This window comes from Malurus melanocephalus, unplaced genomic scaffold, assembly GCF_030028575.1.
Source record: "Malurus melanocephalus ecotype Western Australia unplaced genomic scaffold, MMel_1.1 scaffold_22, whole genome shotgun sequence".
Classification (NCBI taxonomy): domain Eukaryota; kingdom Metazoa; phylum Chordata; class Aves; order Passeriformes; family Maluridae; genus Malurus; species Malurus melanocephalus.
The window spans coordinates 1,712,265-1,735,039 of NW_026623254.1; the positions used below are offsets into that span (position 1 = coordinate 1,712,265).

The 22,775-nt window shown below is 39.1% G+C and overlaps 1 protein-coding gene across 5 annotated transcripts in view; it reads left to right on the forward strand.

Moving 5' to 3' along the window:
- MICAL3 (microtubule associated monooxygenase, calponin and LIM domain containing 3) overlaps positions 1 to 22,775 on the forward strand; it is a 107,252-nt gene that overhangs the window by 12,372 nt on the left and 72,105 nt on the right. For 4 of the 5 annotated variants that reach the window (XM_057390037.1, XM_057390033.1, XM_057390034.1 and 1 more), the window contains exons 9-16: positions 1,736 to 1,862; positions 2,373 to 2,466; positions 3,591 to 3,738; positions 4,954 to 5,150; positions 6,061 to 6,173; positions 6,649 to 6,711; positions 7,433 to 7,606; positions 8,691 to 8,783. In XM_057390037.1, the coding sequence (XP_057246020.1) occupies positions 1,736 to 1,862; positions 2,373 to 2,466; positions 3,591 to 3,738; positions 4,954 to 5,150; positions 6,061 to 6,173; positions 6,649 to 6,711; positions 7,433 to 7,606; positions 8,691 to 8,783 (1,009 nt within the window). Of the gene's footprint in view, positions 1 to 1,735; positions 1,863 to 2,372; positions 2,467 to 3,590; positions 3,739 to 4,953; positions 5,151 to 6,060; positions 6,174 to 6,648; positions 6,712 to 7,432; positions 7,607 to 8,690; positions 8,784 to 13,065; positions 13,159 to 15,214; positions 15,272 to 17,114; positions 17,220 to 19,706; positions 19,815 to 22,375; positions 22,484 to 22,775 lie in introns of all 5 variants that reach the window. The other variant, XM_057390036.1, reaches the window with a different exon arrangement.

Genomic DNA, 22,775 nt, shown 5'->3' on the forward strand with positions numbered 1-22,775 from the left:
ATTTTATTTTATTTTATTTTTCCCTAAAAGCCTCTGGTTTACAATTTCTAAGCACATACTTTGGCTTTCTGAAGAGCTCTGTTTTGCTATATAGCAACATCAAGGAATAATACATAATATGTTTAACATGATAGTAATTTCAAATTTTGYATTGCAAGACTAAATGGGGGGAAAATAGTGATTTATATATGGTTCTTAATACCTAATTAGAATAAACCACTACAAAATGGGTTTAGATACCTCTTCTCCTTGCCTCTCTGTAAAGAAGTCTTGACTATGGGGAAACAGAATATTTTAAAAAATTCTTGCCTTGAAAAACAAAACATTGAAAGCAGATTTATCTGAGGGCACTGGGAGATGCCACAGAGCTTTTCTAAYGTGAGGTCCTTGGATTTCTAGTCATTAACTCTTTTCACTTCAGCATTTATCAGTCGCTGAATCCTCCATAATTCTTCAGAGCTCACTCTTCCCCTTACCATCCAAAACATAATAATAAAAAAGAAGCTGTTCAGAAGAAGATTATGACACAGACTTCCTGCCATCACAGCTATGTGCTAGCTTCAGCAGGGCTGCTGCCTGTTGCACTCAAGGCACGCTGACATTTGCTGGTGCCTCTGTGAACAACTGGCATGATTTGTGATCTGCTCTCTGAGCAGGTGAATGGCAGCAAAATGCACTTAGCTGGTAGGCGCCTGTCCTTGCAATCCAAATCCCTGGCTGATAGAAGAGAGACATTGCRTTGCCATTTCTGCTCTCTTGGCTGCTACCACCACCTTCTTAGTTATTTATTTTTAGCTGGGACTGGGAGGAAAGCAGCGCAGCAAGGTTCATGTATAGTTTGCTACCAGACTGTTTCTTGGAGTTTGCCAAGCTCAGTATCACTTGTGGATTGCTATCCTACCTAAGGAAGGTAGGMAATGAAGGAAAGTCAGAGGATATTAGAAGCTACACCACCAGGTTTTGATTCTCTGCAGTGTTACAGTAATGGATGAGCAAAAGGCATTTAAATTTCATTCACATTTAATGTACTGTGGCTKAAGAATGTAGTCATTTGTTTACAGCAAGGTTATTTTGCATGTAATTGCCATTCTTGGGCAGAATTTTTAGTGTGTAGAAATCAAAAACCAAAACCAAAGAAGAAGAAATAGAAAAAGATATGAACATGTGTCCTGCCCAGCTTCTTCACTTCGTGCTTTCTTTAGCACTCAAGGAAAGGGGTGACTTAGAGTCACGTTCCTGCAAATCTGCAAAATGTCGTTGAATTCACTGAATCTGCACCAAAATTTGGGTTTCTACGGGTCATGAGATGCCTGAAGCTCACAAAACTTTGGCTCAGCTTCGCAGTCTCAGAGCATGAAATGCAGAAGTATGCCTGATCCTATTAGGAACGAGCCTCTAAGGACAAACTGAAAGTACAMAACAGCAGAACTTTAGCTGGGGAGAGAGTCACTATTTCCTCCTTACTGTCGTGATGAGAGCCGTGAAATGGCTGAAGTCTCTGGGAGTAGGAAGCTTGCTATTGACATCTATTGATGAAGAGGAGAAAAGCAGCTCGGACTGGCCTGAGAGCACCACGTATCAGAGGATGGATAGGGCTGGGAGTCCTTTGTGACCATCAGCTGGTGAACAAAGGGAAGTAATTAAACCACCCCAAACTTTTTTTTTTTTTTTTTTTTTTTTTTTTTTTTGGGAAAATCATATTTTTTTTTTTTTTTTTTTGTGTTATTTTCCCAAGGGAAAGCATTTATAGGCTACTGCCTCAGACCACCCCAGAGAACGTGAGTAAAAACTTCAGCCATTACAGCATTGATCCTGCTACCCGATATCCCAATATCAACGTCAACTTCTTGCGGCCACAGCAGGTAAATCACTAAATGGTGCTTCTGCGTGCTTGTAATCTGCAGTGTCTTTCCTCAGGTGAAGCTATGCCAATGTTTTGGGAACAGAGTGATGTGTGTGTAACATGAAAGCAGTGAAAAGCAGATACATCAGTCAAGAGTACATCTGCGTACTGGAACAAATTCCTTTTTAGCAATTTCTAATGTTATGGTTGTAACCATGGTGTAATACAGGAAGCCTATACATTGGTGTTTGTGTGTGTGCAYGAGCATTTTCTTTGTAATAATCCAGTCCAGCAGTCTGTCATTGCAATTTGGTATCTACTGAGTAGCAGCAGTCAGTTGGATTGTTTGGCACTGATGAGCTGATTCTTGCTGTTGTGAGGTTCTTGGGGTAGAATTTCTGCTACCTATGAGTACTTGTCTTCCTTATTGTGCCTTGAAAYGTCTCCTTACTGTTCTCTGATTATTTCTGTATGGATTTGGGGTGCACGGCATGCTGATAATTTGAAATGGTTTTGTGTGTCATTTTAGGTGCGCCACTTGTATAATACAGGAGACTTGAAAGACATTCAYCTGGAGATAGAGAACTTTGTGAACTCCAGAACACCAAAGCTGACTCGAAATGGTAGGCCTGGCTGCTGCCCTGTTCCTTTTGGTATTCTTGAGCTGAATCAGTGCAGGAACTAGAGAGCAGCAGGGATGTAGGATMTTATTGAACCAGTTTCTGCATTTAACAAATGTATCCAGCAATTGTTTTGTCAACGGTCTGAGCTTACAATTTTTCAAGTTTTCATTAGCATGGGAATTTATTTTTGTTTGCCTAATTTCCCTTGYATTATAATGCTGTTAACTTTCTAAGTATATTTGCTTGTACAGGCAGTTCTTTTCACTTTCTTTATCTGTGTCAGTGTCCTTGCTTAAAGTGCAGAAGCCTGGACTGAGCTCACTCTARCAGTAGACTCAGAATTCTTACAAAAATAGCAGAAGGTATAGCTTGTGCAGTCTTGCATGTTCCTGCTTTTCTTAATCTCATCTCTCAACCAAATGAAACCTCACTTTGCTTGCATTATTCTGAGAGCTAGATGCCTTGTGATAAGCATTTCAGTATCTGTCTACTTGCCTCTACCCTGAGGGACATGTCAGACTTTTCCTTTTGCACGCCTTGTCTTGGATGCCCAGATAGTATTTTGGGATTTAAGAGTGGCWCTTCACTGCTAAGCCTCCCTTTCACTGCTGAATAGCTGTGTAGTCTTTGCTGTTGCCCTGCAGCCATGTCCCTTTAGGCTGTAGTCTCATCAGATCTTCTGGTAAGACAAGGTCAGAACAGGTCAGTGCTTTTAAAGGAAAGTTTTCAAGGGAAAAGAAGAAGTTACAGAAGTACATTTGTAGTTCTTCTAGAAATAGTAGTTCCAGGCTTTAGAGAGCATTGCTAGTGTATGTCCTTTTGATGTCCTTTTAATAAGCCTTTGCAACTATTTTGTRTTTCCTGGGGCTCTTTTACAATAGCTACGGTAAAAAGTCTGCCAAGTTATAATTTAGATAATTACTTTTCAGCAAATTAATGGTACTTTCTTGGATTCAAACTAGATATTATAGTATTTTTAAAAGAAAATAAGAATCCTATCCTCCATTACCCATTGTAAAAGGAGCTTGTTTTATACATTAAGGTTTTGCTTGTTGATTCATGGGGTTTGTGTTGTATTTAGAATTTGTGCATTTCTGTTTTAAAATGTGCAATTTTTTTTCCAGAATCTGTAGCTCGCTCTAGTAAATTGCTCAGTTGGTGTCAGAGGCAGACTGATGGATACGCTGGTGTTAATGTGACAGATCTCACAATGTCATGGAAAAGTGGCTTAGCATTGTGTGCCATTATCCACAGATACCGTCCAGACTTAATGTGAGTTAACTGGCTGCTTCAAATAACTGGGGTGGGCAGGAAATTAGTGGTATTTGGAACTAATAATATGGAAATTGAGGCAATGCATTTGTGACTTATGAAGAAATGGATTGAAATTAATTTCATTAAACTTGATAGAAACCAACGTCCAGTGATTCACTAGCAGAGTGGAAGGTCACGATAGCTTGATGAATTTGAAAAGAAATGTGTTGTCCTCTTCCTTTCCGGATGATTTGGCAGAATTAAGCTTCCAATTGGTACTGACTGGAAAGCATTATTGACTGACAGATTTTATGTGTGAAGTGAATAAGGAACAGTTCATAGCTTCAGTTAAATCTCTCGTGAAGAAGTCTCTGCATGGTCCTTGTAAATTTCCTGCTTAATCGAGCGACTCTGAAGACTTTCAGGCTGCTCTTTTTAGAAGTGGTGACTGGCAGCCTAAACAGAGACATTGTTAMTGTTTGCACACCAATTTGCTGGTTGGATGAATGGCAGAGGTGTCCTCTTAGGTGATAYATTGTGTAAAACTGATTCTAGAGTGGGAAAACAGTGGCTGGAAGAAGTGACAGTAGTCACTGATACTTTAATTGAAATCTGAAATCTCTTCAACTTCCCGGAGAGACAACAGAAAGAGTAAATGCTAGTGCTGTACTTGAATGCATAATTCACTGAAAATTTGTGTGGTTATTTCAGTCCATGTGCTCTGAATTACTTCTCTATTGGTGTAGTTCTGGTAACCTGAGCTATACTGTTTAATAGCTTTATAGCTTGTGGAGAGTTCAAACAGCTTTTAAAATGGTTTGTGTTCCTCTCTRCAAGCTATAGCTTTTTATATAGTCTTTATATAGTTCTACAAGTTTTGGAAAAAGCCAGCAGGACAAAAATATGTATCAGTTAAGAAAAAAGTGGACAAAAAGTGAAGACTTAATTCAGTTCCAAGCACATAGAAGATTTTATGTAGGGGAAAACAGTACAGTCTTCTAGCARAGGAGTGAGTGGAGATGTGAAGAGAAATCTAGGTTTGTATGAGGAGCAAAAAAATTTAAAATTAACATATTTGAGCCAAAGTTCACTGTAATTAAGTAGCATCGACTTTGCCACATTGGTGGCAAAAAAATTTAAGATTTTGTGCGGAAAAAGAAAAGGATGCCTGAGTTCTTTCAGAAGACTGGTTTCTACTTAATTCAGTGCATGGCCTCTTTCTGCCCTTTGCAGAGACTTTGATTCTTTGGATGAGCACGATGTGGAGAAGAATAACCAACTGGCCTTTGACATCGCAGAAAAAGAGTTTGGAATATCTCCCATTATGACTGGAAAGGAAATGGCATCTGTTGGAGAGCCAGATAAGCTGTCGATGGTGATGTACCTCACACAGTTCTATGAGATGTTCAAAGACACCATCCCCTCTAGTGGTAAGCAGTTWGGGGCAGTTCTGTCAGATTTAAAGACTGCTCCAGGGTGAATGTGTGTGCTTCATTTACCTTCATGTTGCTTCTGCATGAGCACGTAGTAGTCACTGTAGCTTTACATTACAAAAAGTTGACTTGTTCCTGGTGCTGATAAAGACTGTATTGGCATGATCAGGAGCAAAATAAGGAGTTAATATACAATAATGCCCTCAAAAGTTCTAAACGCACTTCAGCACTAGATAAGTTTTCTGCTTTCTTACTACTATTAGAGGTGYGTCTTGGCTAATGTTAGGTGCCTTGCTGGTAGTTATTGAATRGGTAATTTTGAAACACCAGCTGAGTTTTATACATATTTACCATCTATGAATGGTGAGACTAACTTCAGACCAATGAGGAGCAAAACATCTTTGATTGGAACAAAAAGATGTAATTATCTAACCCAAATCAGTATCGCCAGCCTTTAAATATTGATAATGTTGTTACAGCTCTTTATTACTGATGATCTAATTCACATGCGTCTCTCTGGTGAGGGGAAAAAATTTGGTTTAATTGCCTTTTAAAAACATAGTCTGTGTCAGGTATTATTTCTAAAACTCTAGACTCTTTTTAAGAATGCTGATGATGATGTTGTTTAAATCATGCTCTTTAAATATAAAAGTAAATAGAGTAAACACAGTATCTATTGCAGGTGGTTATGAACCCTGAAAGAACTGCTTTGGGCAAAATGAAAATGCAGAATTGCTGAGCAAATTGTTATTTCTAGACATTACGGTCATTTTGTACAGAGAATTTAAGAAAAAGACTCCTATGTTAAAAAAAAAAAAATCAGTGAGTCTTCCAGTTATGTATTTAATAACACCACCACAGTAAAAACTTCATGGCATTCCCTTGTTCTGGCTGTTTTCACTAACAGATAGCCTGGACCTGAATGCTGAAGAAAAGGCTGCCCTAATTGCCAGTACCAAGTCTCCCATCTCCTTCCTCAGTAAACTGGGCCAGAGCATCTCTCGGAAGCGCACTCCCAAGGTAACCAGGCACAGTCTTGGGAACACTTGTGTCTAGCAGGCTGCTCTCCAAGAAGTGGTGGAAGTGTCAGTGTGTGTTTGCAAGAGACCTTGTGTTTACCAGCTTTTGGTATGGGATAGGTCATGACATTTATAACTGCAAAATTACATCCCCAGATGTAACACAGTAGTATGTACTCCGTGGTATATTTCAGCCATAAAATCTTAGCCTTGTGGTAGTATTTGGACATATRTGTTTTCTTGGAACATAGCTACTTGCTCTGTTTTCAGTGATTTGAAAATGTTAAAGAATGTAAGAATCTCCTAAAGAGTATATAGCAAAAAACCTGTTTATTATATAAATGGAGAATGAGCCCAGAGAATTAAATAAGCTTTGCAACTAAACTGATTAACTGCACTGATGACACTTCTCTCTGCCCAGAAAGGTATGGAAATCCTTATTTTGTTTTTTTTCCCCTTACTCCTTCTGTTTTCAGGACAAGAAAGAAAAGGAACTGGATGGTGCAGGAAAGAGGAGAAAAACCAGCCAATCTGAGGATGTAAGTATTACAGTGAGAGAGGTGGCAGGGAGCAAAATAYATGGTAGGTACCTTGTTCCCATTTCAGTTCTTTCATTTTTTATATCTAGGTGGGATTCACATAAGAACTTTTAGATGGGATTTAATTCTTCTTCAGAGGTTCTKGTTTCATTGTATGTTTAGTGCAAATATTTTACTGATGCTTATGGAAGAATACTATACCACAAATGACATGTTGCAGTTCACTGATGTTCTGTTTTTATTGCAAATTACTATGATTCRATGAAGACATCAACACTTAAAACTTTTTAGTAAAGTCATGCAGTGTTGTCAAAAGTTTGATGCATATTTAACTTTAGCCTTGGTTTGTGCAAAAAGCATCCATTTCCAGTATGCCCCATAAGGCAGTCTTTCAAATTCAATGATTTTAGCCAAATGGGTACAGGTGAATTAATATTCAGTGCTTTGAGTTTGTTGTTTGACAATGGGCTTTTGGTTGTGTCAAAGGCTTCACAGGGGTGTTTCAGCTGAGGTCGTTTTGGTAGGTAAGTGTATCAAATAAGGTTGAAAAGATAAGTAAAGTTTAACAGAACGTTTGATGACTTGCCAAAGGAAATTAAAATCTGAGCTTTCAAGTGAGGCTAAGAGATTTGTTATCTATAGTGTAAGAAACCTCCAGCAAAGGGGTAGAAAGGAGAAGGTGATCTGGTTATATCCAGTTAAATTTTGATGTCTCTGTTAGGAGGACCTCCCACGAAGCTACAGAGAAGAAAGGCCCACACTGGTGAGTGCCCTGACCGAGAGGAGAATTGATGCTGCCATTGGGAATCAGAACAAAGTCAAGTCCATGGCAACTCAGCTACTGGCCAAGTTTGAAGAGAATGCACCAGTGCCGTCCTCAACCTTACGAAGACAGGTAGGAGATGGATAATAAACCCCTTTGTTTTGGAATTGTAGAGGAAACCCATGAATAATAGCATGCATTTCTCCAGACTGGATGCTAGTGTTGCCTTTCTACTTCAAAGACTCTCCTAGAAAAGAGTCAAACTTAGTCAAAGTTTAAAATTTACAAGTATAGGGTGAAGAAGAACTTCCTAACAAAAGTCTGTTTCTTTGTTATTACATTATGTAATCTCTTTCACAAACATATTATCATCAATTTAGTTTCTTTTATAGCTACTATTGCTCTTTAAAAGCTTTCCAGGAACGTCCTGCTTATACTGTTTAAGAACAATCATTTGATTTCTGATTTGAACATTTTCATATCAGGTTACATCTGTTTGTTCTTGTGAAATGTGATTAAGCTTTGTACGTGTATGTGAGYGCAGCAGATAAATGCTTGGGAGTTTCTTGGCAATCATGATGTTTGTGTCATTCCAAGTGAGCATTGCTGGTTATCCAGGATGGTATCTGAACTGCTGCAACTGCAGGGTAGTTGTCTTTGAAGTCAGATTGAATCACTTCAAGCTACTGCCGGCAGTGCAGTGTCAGCACAATGAGGCTCAGTGTGGTTTAAGTGCCAGAGTCTTTGCTCTGCTGCATAAGTCCATCTCCACAGCTTGTGCCAAGCTCTGTGCTGCCATGGCCATATTGTGAGTGGGACCTGACCTGGTTGCTTGAAAGCCAGRTCAAGTTTGTCTATGCTACACTACGTGTCAGCAATAGTAGTGTAACATACCCCGAATGGTGATGTCTATCCCACCTTTACCAGTCAAATGTTTCTTCAGCTGCTACACATTGGCTGGAATACCAATGATTTGAAGAAACAATGAAATTAAAGGAAAGGTCCAAAAATATGTGAAGTTTCCCATTTTTGGATGTTTTTTCCTTTTTATATTTTACCTGCTAAATGAATTCTCCCCTACTCTGTTGTTTTGTTTTTTTTTTTCTTGAATGTTTGTGTGTCTTATTCTATATTCCATTCCTATGGCTTTCTTTGAGTTTCCTTCACTGTTTTATCTTTCCTCCTTGGTCCCACTTTCCCTACAACCTGCATGCAGCAACCTGTCCTGCCTTATCAAGAACGTGTTCACAGCCACCCACCCAGCAGACGAGAGCAGGGCCGGCTTGCTCCCATACCCCAGTGGAAACAGGTAAAGAAACTCATTCTGACTACAACGCATTGCCTGCACCCAACACCATCTATCATTGTTATGTTTTTAAGCCAGTCCTTTTCCAGCATCTTGTCTGAGTCAGTTATTTGACRTGACTTAACTTTCAGAGAGTAAAGTCAACATCTCCCTTTGGTAATGATGCATGGTTTAATGTTTCRAAAATACTTAATCCAATTTCCCCTGCCCTCTTATGCTAGTTTCAATTTACCAAGACTTTATGGGTGTGCAGCAAAAAAATTTGCTATAGAACTTCTAGATTCTTCTGGCAGAAATAAAGAAAAAATGTAATCAATTAGGGAAACTCATGAGGTAGAAGGTGTCATACCATCTATAATACTAAAGGTCTTCTTTGGTGTAACTACTAAAATTGGTTAGCAGTTTCGATATTCTTACATGAAATCTGAGGTTTTCTGGAGTTGCAGGAGACTTTCCCTTTCTTTAATGATACATGCAGATTTCCTTGCCAACTTCTCACACTCATTGCATTGCAGATTCCTGTGTTACTGTGAATTCCAGTGCATTTTAGGGTTTTTTCCACAGAAGGTTTCAGAATAGGGACCAACAGCAGAAAAATCAGCAGGTACCAAATTTTATTTTCTCTCCTGTGTTTTGGCCCATTGCATTGCATGCCCTTTCCAAAGTTAAGGCTTCTGACAGGTGATTTGTTCAGGCATTTAGGGGTACGGGTACTTATCTCACTGGATTCCTCTGGTTCCACTATTGCTCTGTGGAAATGGCCTTCTCATATTTCTGAGAGTGCTTAGAAGTATTTTTCTGGCAGCTGAAATTTGGAGAAACATSTACTTCTTTCTGGTTGTGGTTTAATCAGAGCATACTTTGGAGTCAAGAGGGAAAAGATGACACTGGTTTGGAAATTCATTGTTCTTGATGAACATGTCTTCATGGTGATCTTCATGTCTGAGGCATTCAGCACAATTAATTCTGCATGTCATGACTGGTGCCATGATCTACAAGATTTCTCTTCAAGGAAGAAGACCTAAGCCCRGGGGAATTATTGTCAGTAGGACTGTCAGGATGCTTTGGTTTCCTGACTCAGTGTTTGTTCTTCTACCTTTTGTCTCATCAAAATCTTSTTTATAGGCTAATGAGCACTTTGAAATGGATTCACATCATTCATGATTAAGGCAAATTTCGTTTCTTAGTGGCAGTTAGCAAGGGGGGAGGAAAATCCTGATGCATAAAAGCTGTACAATATGAAGTGAATTGATGAGCACTGCTTATATTACCTCCTAGGAAAAGGAAAACTGGATGGCACTGGCTGTCTCTGTTCAAACAAATCAAGTTTTGTGTTTTAGCACTTGGAAAATACCACATTCCTGCACCCTTGAGATTTTTGTTTGAACCTGTTACTGAAACTTTATGAAGCCTTTATAGTGAAATACAGAAGTTCTTACTATCATCCTTTTGTCATTGGTAGAATAATAAGGATGAACTTTTATTTCCTGCCTKTATCAAGAGGATTTTTCTCCTCACCAGAGTGCAGTTTGTTGATTTTGTGTTTCTTCTTGTTCGCACCTGCACTACACAACTAAAAAGAAATTTTTAAAAAGGAACAAAAAATCCTGCTGCTTTTCCTTGACATCGATAGCATGTCTGTATAGGAAGCAACATGGGGCATATCTTTGAAAAATCTTTCTGTAACAGTTTTACTTTCAGAGGATTTATATGATTTTATTCAACACTGGTAATGATTGCCTTGTGTCTATGACCTCCCTTGCAAGATTATGCATGGAGATGATCTTTCCTTGGTTGGCTTTGATGCGTCAGCAGAAGATGATTGATTCCTGGTCCAGATTTCATGCTGGATTTGCAGTGCTTTTGTAATGTAGAAGTACAAAACTGGGACTCAAGGATGCAAAATCTGCAGGATACAGTAGGATCAAACCCCCAAATGATGAAATCCCTGTTCCAAACATTCCCTACTCTTTGCCTGGGGAAGTGAAGAACATGAGTTGCTTTCATTCAGAATCCATGGATGTGTACAGAGCCATTTATTCTTGACTGACCAAGATCAGCTGAGGCCACTGAGCCAAGCAGCCATCTTTGCCAAGGCTGGACAGAAACCCATTCTGCAGGAAGCTATTGCTGAAGCAGCACCTTGACCCGCTGCTGAGATTCCTCTTTTTGATTGCTTCGGCAGGCAGAACCTGATAGCTGTGAGGACTACACCTTTTGATGATACTGGACTGGCTTTCTGATTATAAACATTGATTTATGGAGTCACACTTCAAGGATGTTGAACCTGTGTTGTCGAAATTGGTTTGCGCTCTTATGAGCACCACAGCAGCATCTGCTAATGCACAAAGATGTTGTGATGTTGTGCAGTGGAAATGATTTTATTATGATAGTMATATCACCTAAAAAGGCTGGATGGYATGGTGGTTAATCTCCTCAAATCARTGCCTWCTTGTGTAAGAACATCTTCCATCAYRTCTTCTGCTGCTTTTGGGAAAGAGCCTCTCATCCAGGATCCTGAAGCCATTGAAAGCCAGATGGTCCATCCAGAAGAGGATATTACTGGATATTATATGGATATTATATTACTGGATATTATATAAATGAGCCTGAATTTTGCCCTGGACTTGCACACTCTCAGCTTATGGCCTTCAGCAGTTTTCTGCTTTATTTTCGTAGGTCTCCTATCAACAACACCTTCTGTATGTAAAGATAAGCTTAAATCACTCGTACAAAGATACTTGTAAGGTGAAGATACTGTGTGTTTTTGTACACATCTTCTCTGCCTCTGGAGATCTGCTGTTTATTCTTTTGAGATCATTCCCTGAAGTGTCATAAGGGTCAGTAGTACAAACTCTGCAGTMATTTTGTTGGACCTGTGTTTTTTGAAGCTCAGGCGATGACTGAGATGACCACAGACAGCAAGAACTGAAACCTCAACATGAGGGAGCTTACAACACCAGTGATTTCTGCAAATACTGCTCTTTTACCTTAAATTCCTTATTTAAATCTGTTATATTTTTTGCTTTCCTATCGTCATCGTTTTCTTTGCATGCTCAGGAATACATTCTGCTGGAGGACTGACTGAACACGTACTTCATGCTTTCATACAACTTTATATTCTGAGATCTGTCTTRGAAAATAAGCGATTTGGTGAAAATTTTGACATTTGAAGTGCAAACTTGGCCGTGGTCCGATGAAAATCCACGAGCAGCTCTATGATTGAGAATGTTGCCTTGCTTTCAGTAAGAAATTAGTGACTTCATAGCTAAGCCTTTTGAAACAGCATATAAATGCTCCTCATCCACTGCAGTGCAAAGTCATATGCTTTAGTTTAAGCTGCTTGTAGCATCTGTTTGAGATAGAGGAGTGTATTATTTATTTAATTGTTTTGTTGAAAAGGAAGAGAGCACCCAAACAGATGCTAGGGCCAGCTCATCTATAAGAGCAGAAATAAACATCTGTAATACCTCTAAAGCACATGCAGTTTCTTTGGAGACTTATCTAATAGTGGCTTTTGGTACACAGCATTTTGTTTTTTCCCAGTGCAAACATTTCCAGATATGCTGTGGTGAGAACTCAAAAGGAAAAGGCAGAAGACACAATAATAAAYAAGAAATGGTGGAGAAAAGACTATACATGATAAGGAGGTACAGCACTAGAAAGGCCTGTTTTCTGGTGTGTTAAATTGGGGACGTGTATGTGCATTGTGTAACATGCAGACTGTACAACTACATTTTTTCTATAAACCAGCTTGGTTTCTGTTCTAGTAGAATACAGTACTTTTTGGCTTGCCTGAGATGGTATAATGTCTGTAAGTTAAAGAGGAAGGATCTGAAGTTAGGAACAGAACACTGTGGCTTGAATTGTATTACTGATAAGCTGCACGCAGGAGTAATTAGGTCAACGGGATGGATATTTTTAAGCATTGCAAGGCACAGCAGTAAGTAATTTTTCATGAAGCAAAGAGAGCAGTCCAACAGTGCTATGGAGACTTTCAAGTTTTACCTTTCACTGATTCAGAGACCTCAAGTCAGAAGCTGTTGTATAATTGCTGATTGATACAAGTCTGTGTTCACTGACTGTCACATATGATCATGTAGCTCTSGGTAAAAGTTTGGGGGTCTCAGATAAACTGTGGCTTTAGTTCATTTGTGAGAGGTGTGAGCATAGGATCATGGTCTCAGTTCATGCATTCTGACCTGTCTCACCAAACCAGTGGTAATGTTACCYCCTTTCTACCATTACTATGATTTTTTTTTTCCTTTTTCTGTTTTAAAAAAAGATGAGGCATAAGGAACGTTCTCGGACCTGCCCCAAAAAAGTGATCATGCTCTCTTCCACTCCATCTTCCTCTCCATCGTATCCCAGGCTGCAGGTGATTCCYTCTGCATGCTCTGTCCCTTTCTTTTCATTGCTGTTTATACAAGTGACTAGGTCAGTTACCAGGTAGCCTATTTACAAATACATTTCCAATTTTCTTTCTTTCAGATGCTGATAGGGCTTTGTCATCCTCTTAAGTTAGGAAGAGAGGGTTGTATTAATTCACTGGAAGCATGAAGAGTCTCCACTGGAGATTTTGCTGTAGGCAAATTTTCAACTACAGTAGCCTTTCTCAATTTTGAGATGCAGCAAAGTAGAAGTGAAATGATTGGAGTAATGCAGGGAAAGAAAATTAAACTTTGTTCCATCTCCACTCTTTGTTTAAATAGGTGTGACTGAAAAAATTTGCCCTTGTATCCACRTAACTGTTTTAGGATTACTTGTATGAAGTGCTTTTTTGAATGTTGTAGTGGCCTGCAGATGTCCACTGTTGCCCTTCTGTTTGCCCCACATTCAGGCTCTTATCTCACAAGTGTTTGTGTTCAGTCTGTCAGAACCTGGAGCACTGAGAMTTGTTCTGAACACAATGTCATAAATGTGCATCCAGATGTTTGTGCACATATATTTTTTGTCCCAGTTAAATATTACCCAAAATCCTTTAATATTTCTGTCGTGTATATTGTCATTGTGCTTTTTTGAGTTGCATCCTTTTTAATTATTTCMTTTTCCTACTTTCAAATCCACTTGATCAATCCTGAACCTAGAGGTCATGAAAAGGCAGTTGCAGTTCCACAGAACTGTCATGACATCGTGTAAGGATTGTACAAATCAATTTGCCCATAGATGCTTTGCTGAGCACTTGTATGCGTATAAACTCTGTAAAGGAGTATTACTTTTTAGCGGAGTAGACACGTTTTATTCTTTGGCATAAAGTTGGACTTGCCTTATTGCTGTGATTTCTCAATTTGCAATTACATGTTGCAGTTTATCTGGTCTAATYATTGTCAGCCTCCAGGACACGCATTCTTTGCTGCCTCTCTGGTGCCTGCATCTGCAAGATAGATCAGGTCTGGCTACTGATCCCATTTGAAGCTGTCCCAACACAAAAGGGATTGGTTTCCCACTATGATGTGAACAGCATACTTTCCAAGAAGGGTACAAAAATGGACATCTAGGTAGAATGGGTGAGGAAAGCCATTTTCATTAGCAAAACCTGCRTTTAAACTGCTGTGTAATATTATCWGATGATRTGATAGCTAGCTGTCTTCCTCATGCCMAAACCCATTGAAAATTTTGTTGAGTACATTTTATGAAAGAAGAAAGGTTTTCCCCAAGTTTACAGATAGGGAAACCAAGGCAGTTAAATGCTGAGTTTTATTTTCTAATTGATAGTGTGAGATTCATTTTCCATATAGAGAAATTAGTTTTCAGYCACTAAGCATCTGTCACCACTCCAACTGTTTGTTTGTCCTGTGTCTTTTTGGTTGCCTAGTTCAGTCATGAATCCAGCTATTGCTGGGTCCAGGTATACTTTGACCATTTTCTATGTTGTGTCCTGTAGAAGCCTTCCTTCTTTTAACTCAAGAATTTTTACCCTCTATGCCACAGAATTGATGTTAGACTCATTTGAGTAATCTGCTTTTGGAGACATTCTTTTTCCTTAGCAATGATTTTTTTTTCCCTGAAATTGTCATGGCACAGGCCTCATAGCAAGTCAGATGGACCTGTGTCCTGGAGATGCCTTTTAAACCCTATAATTTTACTCTTCTAATGCATTTATTCTGCCACTTCTTTTAAACTTTCCATCTCCTTCCTTTGAACTAACTTCACAATATGAGTTACACTGAGTATTTTACTATCTTTATTGCACTTATTTGATTACATTGTGGTACTATATTGTTGTTTATTGACCTAATATGAATGTATACTTTAAAAAAAAATTGCTACAAGAGCCAACTTGTTATTGCCAGGATTAGAATATTCTTAATTAGCTGTTCTGCTCTTCTTGTGGCTTCTTTTCTGCCTGCATCGTAAGAAAAATCAGATAAAGAGTGTTCTGATTAGGAAGTTGGTCTGTGATTGTTTTTAAGCTCATCATTTGTTGCCTGCAGAGATTCAGGGAGCCTGGTGCCGGCTATTCCCGGGAGCAGAGTCCCAGACAGGAAAGGGTAAAGAGCATGAACAAATGGCATGGGTGCTGATGACACAAAGCTGTGATGGATGTGTGCAATACAGAAAGCAAAAATAGGGGGTGGTGAAGCGCACTTATCCTAATGCTGCTGTTAACACGCTGGAGCTGCTGAGAGTCAGTCAGGAGTGATCTTTTCTGTGTGATACCCACGTAAATGCATAACAAGCCTTCATCAACAGTTTGCTATATGCTTTTATTTTGCCATAGGTCCAGCACTTGAGCTCTTCTCATTCTTCTTTTTCTCTTACACCTCTTTAGTGAAGTATGCTGTGGCTGTAGCAGAGCAAGAAGAGTTATGCTTTGTGCTAATTCATGCGGACATGGTTGCATTGTGTTCACTGCTTGATTTCTGGATGGTTAAACAACTGGCATTCCATCTTGCCTCCTACAGGCCGAAGTAAAAGGAAAAATGATGAGGCATTATTTAATATAGAGACTTTGAAGCCTTCTTAACAATGAAATATTCAACAGTCTGTCTGAATGGCTCAGTATTCTACAGAAGCATGGGAAAAGAAAAGATAGGCACTCAAAAGGATCGGTTGATTTGAATTCATATTGACAAATTAATTGACATTCCAGTACAGGCTTTGAATGAATTAAGTCAYAAGTGGAAGCCAGCAATAAAACTGTTGCAACTTCCAGAATGTGTTCTAACAAAAGCCTCTTGTGGGCTGAATGTTTTCTGACAGGCAGTAGAAAATGAATACGCGTGTCTGCAATGACACAGAAGCCCACAGCTCTATAATAGGCCCCAGTTTTAGTGAAAATGATCTAGTAGGAAGGAGTAGGTGGAACAGAAAGCAGCTTGAAAATAGAAGTTATTATTAATGCATCTGAATGGGAAAAGTGTTTCTTGTAAACTGGGTGTGAACCCAATTTTCTGCTCTGATTTGGAGAATAAGTAGCGATACAGAGCAGTTCCCTGGCGTTGCTGACAGATTAAGCCTCAGATTTCTTGATGCTACATGTTTGCAATTCCTAGCCCATTTACTTTTGTATTCTATGAACAAATTAGCTGAAGGCTGTGTGATATTGCAAGTGATATTCCTTCCTTGTACAGCAGGCCATCTGCCAGGGCTTTTTACATGTCACCAAGTGCACCACACAACACTTTAGGAACATCGATATGAAAGACCAGAATAGCAGAGGTGTCAAATATTGTGCCTGGGGTGTATTGMCATAGTAATAAGAACAAGTAGGACAGTGAAGTTGCATAATTAAAACTGGCAGCTTCTGACAGTGTTTGATTTTGCTGTTCTTTGCTTTATTTAGATAGGCCTCATTAATCATGCTCTCTTAGGCTTGTAGAGTATTTACTTTGCAAATACCACCATCTTTAAGACATTATTTTATTCTTTATGAGAACTAAACTACATACCCTAAAATGTGTTTTTCTATATACAAAATCTGAGAAACAAATAAGTACAAGTTTAGATATTTTTAAAAAAATCCTTGAGAATGGAGAACTGTGGGGAAATTAACTGCCAAGTAAGCTTCTTTGGGCATGATAAAGCCCCATTTTAAAGTTATTTTTTGATGGTAATGCCAGAGAGAAAGTCTTTGTGCTTGTTTGGTTTTGGCTGCAGCAGTCCTAGGCAGAGTTGTGAATAACAATTAATTCAACTGTTCTTTCTTGCCCTTGAGGGTCAAAATGTAGCACTTCATTAGAACAGTAGATATTGGGGAAAAAGACAGCCCAGTCTTCACATGAGAGCTTCTGTTACTGTTCTGCATGTGAATGTTATACCTTTTGGCTGCCATTTTGGTGTCTTCTTCTTTTTGTGCCGGTTTGTTTATTTCCTGCCTCCCTCATCTCGCAGAGATCTCCTCGTTTATTTTCTCATGACCAAGTGCCCATGAATGTTGAGCAAAGGGCATGCCAGCTGGCTGCCCTCCTGGAGTCCAGACGTGCACTGAGGCATCAGGTGACTACAGCCCTGCCTATCCTGTGGCASTGTGGGATTCTGGATACAGGGGAAATCTGGGGGCAGAGAGAAAAATCACAGAAATATSATGATCATTTCTCTACAGTTATGTTGTTAAAACAACTGTCAAAACTATTTTGTGTAGTGTCTTTATCCGACTTGCCATTTCGTAGCTGTCTCCTGGTTTGGCGAGCAACTCTGTTCCTCAAAACACAATGTAAGCAATGAAATAAAAAACAGCCTCTAAACTTCAGAGTAAATGCTGAAAACCAGCTGGGCTGTAGGTCAAATCATCTCATAGTGTTTGTTTACCAGTCAGTTGCTCACAAATTTTTCTTGCTTCTGTAAGCAAGAATATTCCSATTTTCCAAGCACAATTCCTGGCTCTGTAATACCACTCTTGTGTCCATACTTCCTGTGTGGTTGTTTCCAATGGTAGAGCTGGCAGTTTGTCCAGATTGTCTTTGATTCTGGTGTACACTTTTGTTTTGTTTTGGTTTTGTGCTTGATTTTTTCTCCAGCGTGTTGTCTTTGGGATATGGGAGCATGCCAGTTTGAACTGTGGTGTCTTTGGGTGCTCGCCCCTCTCTCTGTTTCCAGTTATCTTCAGCAGTGCTTGGCAAACTGTGGAGTGCTTTTTGGAAAGCACCATCTACAGAAGTGATTTTTTAAATAACTTACTGTTTTGAGTTAACCATCCCAAATCAAGCTGTTTTCTTGAGCTGGAGCATAAACAGTCCCAGAACTTTTGCTGGTGGGCATAACTTTTGCAAGGCATACTAAAAGCAATTTTGTAACATCTAGGTTACTTCCCATGGCTRGGATTTTTTGGTATGCCGTCTTTTTCTGGTGGTTAAAATTACAGAAGCTGTTCTCCAAGAAGGAACAGCAAACCTTTGGCTAGAATTGAAATCTGGGGACCAGCTATGAAGGCCTGAATAAGAAGATTATACTTCAAATATAGTGGCACCCCTTTGTTAATGGGTGCTACAACTTAAGATCTCGAAACATTGTCCACAATGTTCGTATACATTTCCTTACTCAGTTGAAATGATGATACAAAAATGAAGATCTAGACCAAAACACTTTGCTCCTACCTTTTGTGGTGCTCTCTGGCAATTTTAAGCTCTTTCTGAAAGTGTAAAATATTATCAGCATTGCAATGCAAAAATAGAAATTATTTTTGAAATCGTCTTGATTTCGTATCATGCAGAATTAAAAAGGAGAGAAACTGAAATTCAGAAAACTGAATACAAAGTAGAGGAAAGCATAAAGTGGGTAGGGCAGAGAGGAAAAAGAGGAAACAGATGTTGGAACACTGCAAGCAATGATGGATTATGATGTGGGATTTAAGGGAAGCAAACAAGAAAAGTAGTGAGAGARAGAAGGCTTAGCAAAGTAAGACATTTTCAGAGAAGAAATTTTATTAAATGTTGATGTACAGGAAATTTTTGTATGAACAATTATATTTCCATAAATAGGGGAAATTGTGGAAGTCAAACCCTTTACCATTTTGCTCAGTAAACTTARTCAASGTTWRACTATTCCAAGTGGCTAGAAGTAGCTATTTTCATGGGTCATGCTGTTACATGRCATTTAGTTTTCCTTTTTGCAACWAAAATCATCATTTTSTTTTCAAAGAAAGCCAATTATTTGYTATTTGCATATTATTTCTTTCCAGACTGTAATTTTTAGGAATGCACAGTTTYTGCCCGTGCTGTTTGTGTGATGCTTTATACTTTTTTTTTTCCTATTTATATGAAGTGTTTCTTGAGAGATGGGTATAATCATTCATAAAGATAATGAAAAGGGTATATTAGAAGACCAAATTTTGGGTTCTCCTGGAAGGAACTAGTTTCAGAAGGATACAGCTTCTCCATCTCTGTTTYATTCTTTGTCATTTGATAAATAAGATCAGCAGAGTATTTTATATTGATYCATTCTTTTTTAGTCCAATGTTTCTAATCTATTTACAGTAAACTTTGSGCTGGAAATTGTTAATTGCTGGGTATACATACAAGCTAGTTTTTCTCTTCCATCCCCAAGGAGAGCAGACTTCTGGTTTATACAGTTAAAATGTAGAAGAGGTCTCACATGGCCTGAAAGATGGTCTTAGTGCCTTGGGCCAGTGATAGAGAACAATGGGAGATACAGGAGGAGCAGAGGAAATTGATTTGGGGTCTATGCCAGTGGCTTRGTTGGTTGGGTTACTGGAGGTTAGACATCTGTGGGAGTAGGTAACTGCTTCCACATGGTCCTAAATAATATAAAACCTAATAAAAAGCAAATAAAGAATGACTTACTCTGCCTCACTTGGGAGAAAGTAAAGATACTCGGGGTATTTTTCTCTCAAGTTTTTCTCCAAGAGACTTTAAGAAATTGTGCTTGATGGTAGCCATAAAGGCCTGGGTTGTTGGKTTTTTTATTTTCTCTTCTCTRYTAGAAGAGAACRTGTATGATTGTGTTGATTTTTATTTTATGTTTTAGCCTGAGACTGAACCGTCTCGCCGATTCTTTGTTGACCAGTGGGAACTGTCCCTTAGCCTCCGCTCTTCCAATCGCCCTTCCTCACCCTCATCCGACTCTCTCCGCCAGGTAGCCCTCKCCTGAGCCTTCCAGCTGCACTCAGCTGCCTTTGCTTGCCAAGGACACCCCACAGGACACGGCCAGGCTGGCACTGCTTCACCTGCAGAACGCAACCTCTGTGCATATCCATGCACAAAGGAGAAGCCAGAGGCAGCCTGTGCCTGCCACAGCTCGGTTGTTGTCAGCCATAAAGCAGTTTGAAACTAAATGTGTTTAACATTCTGTGTCAATGAGAAGTTTGTGGCGCACCTCACTCTCAAGCTGGGGTTTTTAAGCACTCATAGTCCTGGCTTTGCAGTGAAGCTTTCTGGTTTTGATGGCTGCTTTTGGTTTTGGGCCAAACAACAGAATGCCTTTGTGCGTATATGGTTAATGGATAGTATGAAATAAAAAGTACTTTGGCTTTTTGAGAAMTAACTGAGAATTTGAACTAATTACAGTTGTCCTACATAAACATACGTGATGTAAGCTGGAGCAGGTTCTTTGCCTGCTCTTGAAAATGTTGCAGAATATTGTATGTCTTGAAGACTTTTGACCATGGGAAGAAAGATAAAATGCTTCTCTTAAAACCCATACTTAGGCCAGATGTATGCAAAAAGCAAAACAAATCAGAAACACACAACCCCAAATGAAAAATTTAGCAAATTCCTCACACCGAATAGTCCAAGGTACTGTGAGTTAATGCTAATGTACTAATTTTTTTGAGCGCAAAACTTCCTATGTGCTGGTAAAAATATAAAGATCCTGAAGGATCTGCTGKTAAAGGTTTCAAATCAAAACTTGATTGAGGAAGCCTGGTTCAGCTAAAAGGAAGTTTTTCCCCTGGAAATGCTTGATCTCTCTTACAAGAAAACTTTAAAAGCCTTGAAGGTGTCTGACCATTCAGAGGAAACAGAAAAGTCTTGGCCAAATTATTATGATGACCAGTTAAAAACCAAGAAGAAAGAAAATTTTAGAAGTGAGCGCCATTTTAGATGTAATGTTTGACAAGATATATATTCCTGAAAAGCAAATCTGCAATTATGTGTGTGCCTATATGGAACTTAGGAAACTCTGAAAGACAAATCATTTGTTATTTCTTGCATATAGAAATACTGCAAGTGCTCTGCCTCTTGGAATGGAAACAGGAGTCAGGTATAAAATCTTTCTGGGTAGAAATAAACCCTCATTACTGCAGTGACAAAGAGCTTAAGGAATTAGGACTGTAGTGAAAGCAGCAGTAATCTCTGGCTGAGCACTCCATTTTCATAATCTTTTTCCCCAAAGCAGTACCCATGCTGTAATGAATTCAGTTTTTGTGATGCTTCCTGCTGTTCTCATGTCTGAACTTGTGAAGGTKGTAAACATTCCTAAAAGGCTAATAACCATAAATACTAAATTAGCTATTAGTCGTGGGAAATAACTGCTGTGCTTCAAGCAAGTTCTGCTATACAAGTAAGGGGGGGTTTAAGATACAACTGTAGTCCTTTCCTTTCGTTATCCTTGGCATTTCACACTTGCTAGAAGCTAAGTGGCTCTCTGATCTCTAAGGCTCCAGCTAGACACATTCATAATGCTTCTTAGTCTGGAAAAGGGAAGTTGCTTGGCGTGCTCTTTGCTGCTCCCAGTCAAAATCATGGCGTTTGCAGTGTGTTTGAGCTAACATGGATGTAACCACATAATTTTCTTAACAATGTAATTATTGCCAATGATTGTGTTTCCTGTGAAAAACACTTCCTCTGCTCCTGCAGTGATTGAACTTGGCTTGCAGGCACTCGTTTGGTACCATCTAAGGTAACAGCTAGCTTGCTTAGATTGCTCAAAATACTGGAGGGGTTTTGGATATCCAGAGTTATGGAGTCAGGCTGTACTCRTGATGGAGAAAAGCCAAGTCATAAAACTGTGTTCAGGGTTGAACAGATGCATGTTCCAGAAGTACGCAGGTATGGCTTTAATGCATTGGATGAGGCTTTTCCATCTATTCCCATGTAAACCTCTGTGTGTTTTGAGCACTGGAAGAATTCATATTTTTGAATCACTGTGAGTTCTTTAGTTAAAGACTTCTCCCTGCTCTGTGAATGCTCTATAGAATTAATTTATATTAATTCTTTCCAGGTGCAAAGTATGCAAATACACTGCTGTGATCAGTATGTTGCATTAGACTGTGTAACATGCCTTCTAAAAGATCTTTGTTTCTGATGCCAGTTTTACCTTGAACCTAAAATCCTAACCTATATTTAGCCTTACCTTTTAGAAGTGTCTACATCTAGGTTTCCAGGGCCAAAACACCTCACAGGTGAAAACAAGATATGCTCCCTTCATCATCATAGTATTTCTGGAACACTTAGAAAATGCAAAATGCAAGCCTTCCTGTCAATTCTTACAGGTGATCCTAGTATGTACTGGTCATTTCTAATGACACTGGCGTTGCCATTACTACTTGTCACTTCATATTGTCCACTGTCTTGGCATGATTTGACCTCTCTGCACCTTTTCACCACCTAACCTATCATCATTCTAGTTATTTTTTTTAATTTGACTCTTTTTTTCTTTTCTCACATCACTATTGTTTTATTCAACCCATCTGGTAGAAGTATATAAAGATGTACACAGGCGGAGTGAGCTCATTGGCTGAGCAGATAGCCAATCAGCTTCAAAGGAAAGAGCAGCCCAAAACCCTTCTAGACAAGAAGGAACTGGTAAGATGATGTGCCAGCGATGACGCGTGTTTGTGATTAGATGTCGTGTAGATCTGAAGTTTTGTGAGTGTCCAGTTGTTGCACCATTGATGGAATGTCGTAGCTTTGTGAGAGATTTTTGTTTCCCATTCTCTATCCACCCTCATTCTTTTCCTCATTTTCTTTGCCAAATATTTCAGTCTAAAGTCAGTGTCCAAAGATTGTGCATAATTAATTGAGAAACTGTTCATAACACTTCTGCACTGCTGCTTTTTGGAGGAGACACTGGTTTTGATAATGTAGGTCTAAGAAT